This window comes from Podarcis erhardii (genome assembly GCF_964252035.2).
Source record: "Podarcis erhardii genome assembly, chromosome: 7".
Classification (NCBI taxonomy): Eukaryota; Metazoa; Chordata; class Lepidosauria; order Squamata; family Lacertidae; genus Podarcis; species Podarcis erhardii.
Window position 1 is genome coordinate 64942183 of NC_138511.1, and position 12139 is coordinate 64954321.

A 12139-nucleotide genomic window follows, 5' to 3' on the forward strand; every position below is an offset into this window, starting at 1 on the left:
TTCCATATGACTTTAATCCAGAAATTTAACAAGCAGCTGCCAATTATATGAGGAGTCGGCTTGTTTCAATCTATCCTATATATGTTGCATTAAGTTAACAAATTGCTAACAATATGAGCAATTGAATTAAGTTACCTCTCACTAGATTTGCTTCTGTCGACAGGTGTTTTTTGTACAGGTACTGTAATGACCTGGGATTACAGGTAAGACCTCTCCCTTACAGCAGGTGCTTCTAATCTCAGCTCATTACATACAGTGAAGACACCAGGTAGCCTGACATCTGGCTGGTTGATAGGGGATCAAATACTTATTTCACTCATTCTAATGCATATCAATCTCTAACGTTTGTTTTCTGGGTTTCTGGGGGTTTTCCTGTTGTTATTCTATCTCTCACAACTACAATAAACCTACCATTAAAATTATGGACTGGTCATTTCTTCATCAGAGGGCAAACGGGCAAATTTAGCAGGGGATCAAATACTTTCCCCCCTCACTGTATGTCTGGCACCTTCGTTATACAGTTTTTAATCGTATGCTGATGATACGCCTCTTTGCCCTGCCTTTTGACAATTGAGAAGTGTGTTTTTGGGACCGGCCCTACTCTTGTGATTTGCTTAAACTGCTTTTAGCATTGCATTTTAGATTACGGTAACAGACCCTGGGACCTGCTCGTGAATAAATAAATTTAATGCTAATAATAATAATAATAATAATAATAATAATAATAATAATATGACAGACAGGTTCCTCAAAGCAATTTTCCCAAACACAATGCATATTTGTATGTATGCATGTTTTTTGTTTTTTTGTTTGTTTTACTAATATATGCATTTTGTGCACGTTACTTGGCTGGAGAACTGCATTCCAAAATTCAGAGAAGTGCAGGTTTTGAAGAATGGGTCTGTTTCACTTTGCATATGGTTTCGGAAAATGTGAATAGCATAGGTTTTGCTTTTAATCTGAATTGAATTTCTCCCAAATCCCTAGCTACATATGACTACTATACTATACTAGGTACTGTATATGTGCACAGTCAGGCTAGTAAAAGATAACAGAATCATAGACTGTAGAGTTGGAAGGGATCCTGAGGGTCATCTAGTCCAACTCCCTGCAATGCAAAATCTCAACCAAAGCATCCATGACAGATGTTCATCCAACCTCTGTTTAAAACCTTCCAAGGAAGGAGAGTCCACCATCTTCCGAGGAAGTGGCACCCAGGACTGGACACAATATTCCAAGTGTGGTATGACCAAAATAGAATAGAGAGCCATCTTATTATTTCCCTTGAACTGGACACTATACTTTTGTTAGTGCAGCCTAGAATAGCATTAGCTTTTTCCGCAGCTACATCACATTGTTGACATGCTAAGACTGTGGTCTCCTAAGACCCTTAGATCCTTTCCACATGAACTACTGACAAGCCAGGTGTCCCCCAATCTTATATTTGTGCAGCTGGTTCTTCCTGCCTAGTGTAGAACCTGACATTTGTCCCTATTGAAATTCATTCTATTAGTTGGCACCCAGTTCTCCAATCTGTTAGGATAATCTTGAATCCCGATTCTATCATCTGCAGCATTAGCTAGCCCTCCCAGTTTGGTGTCATGTGCAAAACTGCAGATGTGTGTGTGATAGTAATTCTGAACTTATTTTTAAGGTTCTTACCATGTCGTTAATTCTAGCGTTCTCATTTTTTTAAGGGTGCCACAATTTCACTGGAGGCAGAATTGTGAATGGGTTCTTGGCTGCATGGATGATGTCAATACCAGCACTTATCTATGCTGGAGGAGTGTCTGAAGTGAGCATTGCTATCCTATTCTAGTCACTCTTAGAGAGCTGTTACACAAATGTACCAAGGTTTGGCCCTCTAGCTGAGGATTCACAGTAACAGTGTTCCTGGCTCTTCTTTCTTCTCAGCTACTGCAGGTCTGTAATTAATTGGCACAGCTTTATGGGCAGCTATAGGGGCACTATTGGGAATCTTATATGAGGGCTTTGGCATGAAAGAGGCAAAAGGCAGGAGATGATGTCCTTTGCAAGAGGAGAGGCACTTGGTGCTTAACGGTGCATCTTTGCCATTTGATGAGAAGCCATCTTCACATGACAAATTTGTGGTTGTACCCAACTGAGTTTTATGTGGAGTAAAGCCATTGAAGTGAATGGGCCTAAGTTAGTCATGTCCATTAATTTCAGTGGATCTACACTGAGTAGGACTAGCGTCGGCAGCAACCCATGCTAACTCTATTCCATTTGGTGACACCAGAGTTCTTTTCGTCCCAAAGCTTTTCTTGGAATCTTTTCAAAACTAAAGTCCTCTCAATTTCAGCAACGTCCCTTTACATTTCCTTTAGCATTGCTAAACTTAAGAAGAACCTTACTGCTGAAACACACCAATGGCCCATCTAGTCCAGCATCTGGTTCTCACAGTGGCCAATGAGATGCCTGGGGGAAACTTGCAAGTAGGACCCAAGGGCATCAGCACTCTCTTCTCCTGCAGCTTCCAGCAACTGGTGTTCACAAGCACACTGCCACCGACAGTGGAGGCAGAACATATTGATAGTCTTGTTAGGATTTTTATCTCACCAGCTGCTCAGCAAGCAGCACTATGGTTGTTTATATCATGTGAGTGTCTGAGAGCGTGAGACAGGAAGTCTCATTACTGTTGGAGTACTAATAGAGGTAATTTCACTTCTGTGTGAGATGTTGGTCTGTACTGCTGCTGAGAGAGAGCAGACATGCTATTGGAGTCTCTGTATATAGACTGTTAAATAAAGTAGTTTTGTCTCTTTCTTCTGCAATGAGATGCCAGAAGACGAGTGTGCTCCTCTCAGGAATGGGGGGGGGTGTCACTTATCACAGGTCTCTCTGGATTGAGGAAGATTTACAGTCAGAGAGTGACCACCGGAGAGACGCCCCGGTGTCTTGGGAAGGTGGCAGCCTTCCCGGGCATTTTTCCAACAAGTCTTACCCTCCATAAATAAAAGGAAACATTATCAGTGATGGACAGGGCACTTTATTCCCCAAATATAAAAAGTCTGCTACAAAACTGGGTTGTCTTCTGCATCTTTAAACCTTCCGGCTTCGTCTGGTGAATGTTGCTGAGCCAGATGTGATGGTCTGTGGAAGATAAATTGGAAGAGGTTTCTCTAAATTGCCTCGTAACTAGCAGGTGTAAGACTTACCTAAGCAACACAAAGTACATCAGAACGTGTTCCAAAACACTGCAAATAACCAGGTAATTGGGGCAATCGTTGAAGCCAGGGGACCAATTAAAAGTAGATCCCTTAGTAAATTAATTGACACATACAATTTAGCTTCAAAAACATTCCAATGAAACTATTTTGTTTGGGGTGAGTTTTCACCTTTGTTCAAGCCATGGTTATTGTTGGAGCATATTCCTGATGAGATCCAGTTTGCTGTAGTCTTGAATTGGGGATAGGGTGGCCATGTTCAAAATGCTCTTGTATGCATTAGCAACTAGACCTGCTTTGATTCTTTCTTTCACATTTGCAATAGTTAAAGGAGCAGGTGCCCTCTGAGTATGTGCAGAGTGCCTTTCTCTAGATGGCCTGCAGTATTTTGCAGAACCATGTGGCACGATGCAAAATGCCAAAAGTGACCCTTCTGCAACTGTTCATCTTAAAATACAGTGGTACCTCGGGTTAAGTACTTAATTCGTTCCGGAGGTCCGTTCTTAACCTGAAACTGTTCTTAACTTGAAGCACCACTTTAGCTAATGCTGCCTCCTGCTGCTGCTGTGCTGCTGGAGCACAATTTCTGTTCTCATCCTGAAGCAAAGTTCTTAACCCGAGGTACTATTTCCGGGTTAGCGGAATCTGTAACCTGAAGTGTCTGTAACCCAAGGTACCACAGTATCAGCATTTACTCACCTCCACCATTTCATTGCCAACTACTTGCTGCTCATGGACGAATTTATCTGCTTTGGCTATTAGTTTTCCATTTTCCAGGGTTACTGTGCACTGTTTTAAAAAAGAAGAAGAAAAACCATTACTGCACAAGGTTTGGGCAGTAACAGATCAGATGCATAGGTGGCCACAACCAAATGGCCAGCAGAAGGCAGAGTTGCACCAGAATGAAGGAAATGAATACAGGCAGTTAGTGTTTTAGGCACCTTTGATATGTGCATGACTTCACATGTCCACATTGCAGTGAACTCAGAAACACCCAGAAAAGGTCACAAAAAACATCACACAAACGGGGCCAAGACAGGACAGGGCGCCTTACACAGGCACCATTGATGTGCGCAGGGGTCTGGAACGTAACCCACACTCAAATCAGTTGCTGCCTGTATATACATTCTAAACAAATGTGTACATTATGGAGCCCCTAATGTGAATAGAAGCTTCTCCATACACTGCAATGGGAAAGAAACAGGTGCCTCCTGGGAATACTGTGCCACAAAGATTGAGGGTTGCCAGCCAGGTCCAGAGTCTCTGACCACTTTGCACCATTCATTTACAGTATAGCACTTTGCTACCATGTTAAACAGTCATGGTTTCCCCCAAAGAATTCTGGGAACTGTAGTTTGTTAAGGGTGCTGAGCATTGTTACCAGACCCCTGTTCTCCCAGAGCTTCAATTCTCAGAGTTTCCTATGAAGAGGGCTTGGCTGTTAAACTACTCAGCGAACTGTTGCTCTCTGAGGGGAGTAGGAGCCTCTTAATGACTCTCAGGATCCTTAACCACCTACAGCCCCCAGAATCCTTTGCGGGAAGCCATGCCTGTTTAAAGTGGTGCCATAGCACTTTAAATGTATGGTGTGACTGTGGCCTCTGTGTCTAGCTTTAAGAACCCACCCATGTGGGCTCTCACATGCAGGTATGAGTAGGGATGAGTGAACCTGTTTTTCATTGTTCCATTCTTCAGTTCTCTACATTTTCACATCGATTTGATTTTTTTAAAAATGTCCTTGTGAAAATTCACTAGCATTTTCATACAAATTTATCCTCAAATATATACATTTTAATGCATTTTTTTTTACTAATAGACTCAATTTTGAGAAGCCATTTCCCCCAATATAATGCATTTTTTCCTTTGTTATTTTCTCCAGGATATGCACTTTAATGCACACTTCACCCTAGCAGATGCCTTCTCATACCCATTACTTGACTGAAAAACCTGCAATGCAAAATTTGGGAAGTGTGGATTTTGAAGGACGTCTGTCTTTTGCCTTTTGTATTGTTTCAAAAAGTGCAAATGAGGTAGGTTCACCCTGAAATGAAAACTGGAACAAATTTCTCCCTCGCCTGCCTTTTTCTCTGGGTTTGGCAACTCTACAGAGAATTCAGGACTCATGCACACTTTTGCTTGTCCTGTGCGTAGAAATGAGACGTCTGAGTGCTTTCCTGCCTGTCTCGTACTTTCTAGGTGCAGATCCAAGAGGTTTTGCCTTTGTCCCACCACTTTCCCCCCAGGAAACCTGTATTTTAGTGCTTTATTGGAACAAGCAGCAATCGGAGGGAAACCTGACAGCCAATTGTTCCAATTCAGCGCTAAACCACAGGTTTCCCCAGGGGAAAGCGGCAGGGCAAACAGAAGAAGTGTGGATGAGAACAGCAGCCAGGTGAGGCAGCTGCACCAGGTGGCAGCTGCATCATATGCTCTGAGGATGGCAGAGTAAAAACAGGTAGGGCAGATTTGAGTCAGGAGGCACAGTCCTGTGGGATTTTCTCTTGCTCAAGCCCCAGTGAAATGAGCAGCAACTGCAGCTGAGTGTTGCAGGAGATTGTGTACCCTGTTAAACTCATTCACGTATGAGGAGCGATCAGTTTTCTACATTAAGCACCAAAATATCTTGGACTGGCCCTTTTCTGTACATTACAAACAAGACGGTTTTAAAGAAGTGTGGTTATAATGTCTTTTCAGCAAAGAACCTTGGGAACTGTAGTTCTGGCAAAGCATCTGGGAATCTCCACCAGCTACAGTTTCCCAGCAACTCTCACACTGGAACCAACTCTGCTCTAGTTTGTGTTGCAGATGTGCCTGAGTAATCGATCGGCAGCATCAAGAGCCACCTGCTAATGCTGTTAACTCTCAAAGCCCTCTGTTACTGTACCTTCACTTTCTTGCCATCCATGGTGGTCATTTCTGTTTCTTTTCCCAGAGTAAATGAATTTGTGACGGATTTGTTGGGGGTTTTGGATGTGACGACAAAGCTGTTCCCGGTTTGCTGGATTTCAGTGATGGGCTTAATGTCTTTAGCCACTTTGATGATATCGTCTGACAAAGCTGGGGAGGTGGAGAGAGACAGAGACACACAGAGAGATGTGGTGGAACAAAAAATGGAGAACATGAAAGATCCTGGCTGGATCAGATCAAATAACTACTTATTGGAGCATCCTGCTTCCCCCTTCCCCCAAGATACCTCTGGGGATGCCTTCAAGTAGGAGCACAGTCTCCCCCCAATATTGCTCTCCTGCAGCCATTGTTCACAGGCAATGGAAGTTCCATTTTGCTATCATTCCTTCTATTTCCCAGGCTTCTGGTTATGAGTGCCAATCCTTTATGTAGCCCAAACAACACCACCTCAACATGACTGGGAGGTATATCTACAGGCTTGTGGGGGACTCCAAATTAAAGGACCCCCAAACTGAGCATGCTCATTGACCATGAGGGGAGGGGGAGAAGCCAGAGGGGAGGTGGGGTTGGAATCCTGAACAGCAGCCCTAGAAAGGGCAACATTTGGTTGCAGGTGCCAACTGTGCATGGCTAATAGTCACTGCTAAGCCTCTCTTCCTCCATGCATGTGTCTCACTCGTTTTTAGAAACACAGGGAGCTGCCTTGTACTGAGTCAGACCCACTGATTCATCTAACTCCATACCAACTGGCAGCAGCTCTCCAAGGTTGTAGGCAGGGGACTGTCTTCCAGCCCTCCTCAGAGACCCTGGAGATTGAACCAGGATCTTCTGCATCCATATCAGATGATCTGCCATTGAGCTATGGCCCTTCCTTTTAGATTTAACGCCTTCTAAAGCAGTGACCATCGCCCCATTCTATGGTGGGGAACCCCATGCATGCTTTCTGTCTGAAGGATTGCTTCTTCTTGCCTGGAAACAAGGAACATTTTATTCTCAGTAAAAGAGCAATTCTGAAGCTGGAAAGGTTTCGGGAAGATGTCTAAACTGGGGTGATGGTGCATGTGTGACTGGGCGAGGAATGATGTAGAATTGGAAGGGACCCTCAGGGACATTTAGTCCCACCCCCAGCAATGCAGGAATCTTTTGCCTAGCATGGGACTTGAACCCATGTCCCTGAGATTAAGTGTCTTAATTGCCAACTGAGCTATCCTTGGCCTCTAAAACTGGAGGGAAACAATCACAGAATTGTAGCAAAGAAGAGCTTTCTAATTGCAGCGAAAGATTGATTTTGTAGCAGAAGATGCTGCTCCCCTTGATCTAGCAAAGAGGTCTGCATGGTTCCTAGCCCTGCCCTTTGCCTCTCTGCCCAGAGGACTTTACAAATTCTATTAGTCCTCAAAGCAAGAGAGCAGGTCTCCTGTGAGACCCCTGATTATACTCCAGTGAACTTGTCTCTTCCGGAAAAAGCAAGGAGCTGCTTACCAATAGCTTTCAGGAACTCTTCATATTTCTCTTGGCTGTAGACCTGCCACGTGCCATTGAATGCCATTTTGGAAACCGGGAATGACAGAATGACAGGCGACTGGTGCAGGGCAAAAGCAGTTGTTGGTGTCCCCAACTTAACTGGGTGCAATTTATAAAGATGTGAATCCTGTATCCTGTCCAGATTCAAGCTGCAAATGGTTATACTAGGAACTATCAATAATTAATCCTAAATGTTGGCATTGTGGAAATAACCTTCCGGTCATTGGGTTGGTGCAAGCCTTGACTGATTCCTCACAGGAACAGGCATTGGCAAATCACACATTATTTCAAGATCCAGGGTTTATGTAACAATGAAGGCAGGAAGCCTCAATGTATTTGGGGTGGGTGAATCCAATGCAAAGGTGATTGAATCTGTCAATTTCAGTTTCTCACTTTCCTACCCTTAAATTCATATGCTGCATTTCCACATCACTTGGTGATTTATTTATTTATTTAAAAACAAGTCCTCATGAAAATGCTATTTTCACTAATTAGGCATTTTTGTGTGTACCTCACCCTGTTATATCATATATCTCCTCCACCCTCACTTCAGATTTTTACCACAGAACATTAGGGAAGGATGAATCTGTTGATTTTAGTTCCTCATTTTCCCAGTCTAAAGTTAAGACCTGCAGTTTGCATTTTTTAAAGTCCTTATGAATATTTGCCAACATTTTGGTGCACATTTCTCCTAATACACATACTTTTGTATGCAATTTTGACTAGTATGCACATTTTTGCAAGCAATTTCTCCCAATATATGTTGTGTTATTTTCATCCATGTGTGCATTTTTATGCATGCTTCCCCTAATATAAGCATTTCTGAACAAATTTATTTGGTTGGAGAACCACATGCAAAATCTGGAGAAATGTGAATTTTAGAGGATATTTGGAAGTATCTTAGAGAGCGGCTGCCAGCCAGTGTAGACAATACTGAACTATGTGGACCAACGGACTCACTTGGTGTAAGGCAGCTTCCTTTGTTCCTAGCATAGGCTTAAAAGCAAAAGCAAAAATAACAAACTACCTTGCAGCATCCAGCTTGTGAGAGTTTTGATTCCTGATTGTCTAGAATCACCACAGGCAGCCAGGGGAATGTCTATTGAAAAACGTGGCCTATCAGGCAGGAGGATAGAACAGAATGCTTGATGGTCGGTCCTTCAAAGCTGAGATTGCTGGTCTTCTGTTTGATAGGAAATCAAGTGGATCATGTAGGACACTAGCAAGGTGACAACCTTCTTTTGTACTTAGACATCTTGGGCAAATTCAAAAGTTCACGGTCCGTTTATGATAGTCACAGCCATACCCCAGGCACAGCCACACCCTCTTCTAAGATTATGCAATACAGTGGTACCTCGGGTTAAGAACTTAATTTGTTCTGGAGGTCCGTTCTTAACCTGAAACTCTTCTTAACCTGAGGTACTACTTTAGCTAATGGGGCCTCCTGCTGCCACCGCACAATTTCTGTTCTCATCCTGAAGCAAAGTTCTTAACCCGAGGTACTATTTCTGGGTTAGTGGAGTCTGTAACCTGAAGTGTCTGTAACCTGAAGCATCTGTAACCCAAAGTACCACTGTAATAATAATTAGTGGCTAATTGCAACAATCAATGCAGATCTCCCTGTGTTGCTTTTCAGCGAGAGCTATTATTTTCTGTGCACGTACATGGGCAAATGATTTGGAGTGCTCCAATATCTTCCTTTGTAGCGGCTCAAGCTGTGTTTTCCTTGAAGTTCCATTTTGCATAACAGAACTTGCACACTATTCTCTTGAAAACAGAAGCACCTTGTGTTTTCAGTGTTCCTAAATGCTCAGTTTTGTTTTTTGTTTTTATAAATATTTATTAAAGTTTTTAAATATAAATGCGCAAATAATAAACAATCTTACTTCTATCACAACAATTTCATCACTTCTTTGGACTCCCTCGCGTCTCCCGCTCCCATTTACATCGTTAAAAGTTTTTTTCCAAACAAATTATCAACTTGTTTACAATCTCATGTCCACTCATTCAAATATAATCTAGCACTTCTCCCAAAAAAATTTATATTTTCTTTAGGCTCACTTATCATCAAATTTAAATCTAATTTAGTGGTGGCCAATTTTTTATAATCTAGCATCCTTCTTAACATTCAACCAAATTACAATGTTTTTGTAGATACATCTTGAATTTCTCCCAGTCTTCCTCCATCTTCTCTTCTCCCAGATCACGGATTCTGCCAGTCATCTCGGCCAGACCTAAATGCTCAGTTTTGGAGCATATGGAAAAACAACTCCTTGGTGTTCTTCCCATGTAGCTTCTCCAGGGTGACCCTAGGAGCCAATCCTCAGTGGCCAACTCACCTCCTTTCACTCTGATTGGCTCCAATCAGCACAAATGGTAAGAAGACTTCTTCTCAGTGGCTACGAAGCTCCCCTTTCATGCTGATTGGATGGCCCTAGGATGCTGGAGAAAGGGACCCTGCTGCAGAAATAGTAATGGGTCTTTGACCCCACCCCCCGTGACTCCAGACCTCTGCACTTTTTGGGCACAGGGCCAAAGAACAGAGATGAATCATCACTCCAGGACGATGGCTTGTTAACTTTGGCAGGCTTTACACTGCAGTATAACCTTGTATGCCACGAGATTGCTTCATTGAAGTAGTATTTGTGTGCTACCAGGTCTGACCTACCTTGGTCAACATTTCTAGTCCTGCATACTACACAATGCACCTCCTTTTGATAGCAGAATGGAAGAGTAATACTTCCCCCTCTTTTTGTAACTGTAAGCAACTTGTCCCCCCCCCTGAAATGCCAAGAGGTGGAAACCATCTTAGTATCCCTGCACTGTACTTTGAGAAACATCACACCATGAGTCCTGGTTTGGAGCAGCTTTGCACTTGCAAAGTACTGTTGAACTGATTTGGTGGTGAAAGGCTTGGCGACTCCAGGCTCTTACTAAAAACTCCTTGTTAGCAATAGCACCATGGGCTACTGCTCTGTTTCCAGGCATAAATCAGTGCTGGTTTTGACCTACAAAACTTTATATGACTTTGGTCCAGACACTTTTGGTGAGGACATAAGAGAGGGATTTCTCGGTGGTTCCTCCCAGATGGTGGAACTCCCTTCCATGGAAGGCTAGGCTGGTCCCCTCTCTGCTTTCCTCTTGCCAGCAGACAGAGAGCTTTTTGTTCAGACAGGCCTCTGGCTGTTATGGCAGAGTCTTCTGAGGGTGGGTCACGATTAGTGATCCTGCAGCTGAGGTAGGACATAAAAGTCTTACCAGCAAGGTCCTGGAGCAACTGGCAGATGTACAGGGAAGGGCTGTAGCTCAGTGGTAGAACATTGACCTTGCATGTAGAAAGTTCCATCTTCAATCTTGGACATCTCCATGTAGGCATGGGAAGTGACTGCTGGCTGAAACCCCAGACCAAAAGTCTGACTCAGTTTAAGGCAGCTTCATATATTTGTATGTTCCTATTTTTATAGGCTAGGTATTTATTGAGTAGAGGCCCCACCCACTAAATGCTGTATCTGGTCAGTTGATGGGCTGATGCCTTCTGTGGCCATTGGCTTCTGCTAGGCCCTGGGGTTTCAAGCTGTGGGGATATCTCCTCAAGGCTCTCTTCATCATCCAAGGAATCTGTTCTGGGGAGATGTGGACTCTGGTACACACAGTTCTACATGGGATGGACCAGGGAGTGGAGCCATCTTCTCCTCAGAGAACCTCCAAGGGTTCCTGGACTAGGACCAATAGCAACTGAATCATGCAGACCATGCGTAGGAACACATTTTCAGAGCTAGCTTTGTATCAGAAAAACATATGTACGTATGAGATGGAGATTAGGGCTCTCTCAGACAGGGTGGCCATGTCTTACTTTACAGAAGACAGTCATACATGGCTCTCTGGTTCCAGCCTAGTTTAAAAAGAAATAATATAGGAAGGGAGAGCAGGAGTGGCCTTGAAGAAGCTGTCCATCAACACTTAGCACCTCGACAGCAGACCTGGAGAGTAGGTACACAGGTCACTTGAGCAGTCTTTCCCACTGCAGTGAGAAGTATTGTGTTTCTATTTATTGTAATTATTTCTGAATTTGCATCTTTACATACAGTATAAGTTAGCATATGCCAATTTCTTAAAATCTGCCTCCTCTTTTGGGTTATGCAGTTCCTCTTCTCTTGCTCCCCAACGGTATCGGAATTGTCCTTTCGTGCATGAAGGCATTTAGTGCATAACGGGACATATTCAGCTGTAACACTGGAAAAGTTGTCTCTTAAGCAATCCTGCTCAGTTCTGCCAGTTACCTCTTTTGACTTCTGCTGACCCTGGGGAGCTAAAATTTAAGCTGCTGTGTCAAAGGGACTGTGGCATTAGCTAACCAGCCCTAGCCACTAGAGAGGGTGAGGAGGACATGACAAATGGCCACAAATGCTTTTAGGAGCATTTATAACACAAAATAGCGTGGCAGATTTTGGCCACATCTACACCTTATATTTAAGGCTAATGACTTTCCCCAAAGAATCCTAGGAACTGTAATTTATTCT

At 43.3% G+C, this 12139-nt stretch overlaps 1 protein-coding gene across 1 annotated transcript; it reads right to left on the reverse strand.

The window, feature by feature from the left end:
• Nucleotides 1-2987: 2987 nt before the first annotated feature.
• On the reverse strand, nucleotides 2988-7740 carry LOC309346149 (fatty acid-binding protein, liver). Its single transcript, XM_081869874.1, has 4 exons — nucleotides 7578-7740; nucleotides 6073-6245; nucleotides 3888-3977; nucleotides 2988-3114 (listed from the first exon to the last, which is right to left on the reverse strand). The coding sequence occupies exons 1-4, from the start codon at nucleotides 7642-7644 to the stop codon at nucleotides 3064-3066; spliced, it is 381 nt and encodes a 126-aa protein (XP_081726000.1). The 5' UTR covers nucleotides 7645-7740; the 3' UTR covers nucleotides 2988-3063.
• Nucleotides 7741-12139: the final 4399 nt, after the last annotated feature.

Bases quoted from the DNA above. Each gene is read 5' to 3' on its own strand.
- LOC309346149 (XM_081869874.1), bottom strand. From the start codon at position 7,644: ATGGCATTCAATGGCACGTGGCAGGTCTACAGCCAAGAGAAATATGAA. The intron at 6,246-7,577 runs GTAAGCAGCTCC...CCACCTCCCCAG, and splicing joins AGAGTTCCTGAAAGCTATTG to CTTTGTCAGACGATATCATC. The intron at 3,115-3,887 runs GTGAGTAAATGC...TATCTTCCACAG, and splicing joins TTGGCAATGAAATGGTGGAG to ACCATCACATCTGGCTCAGC.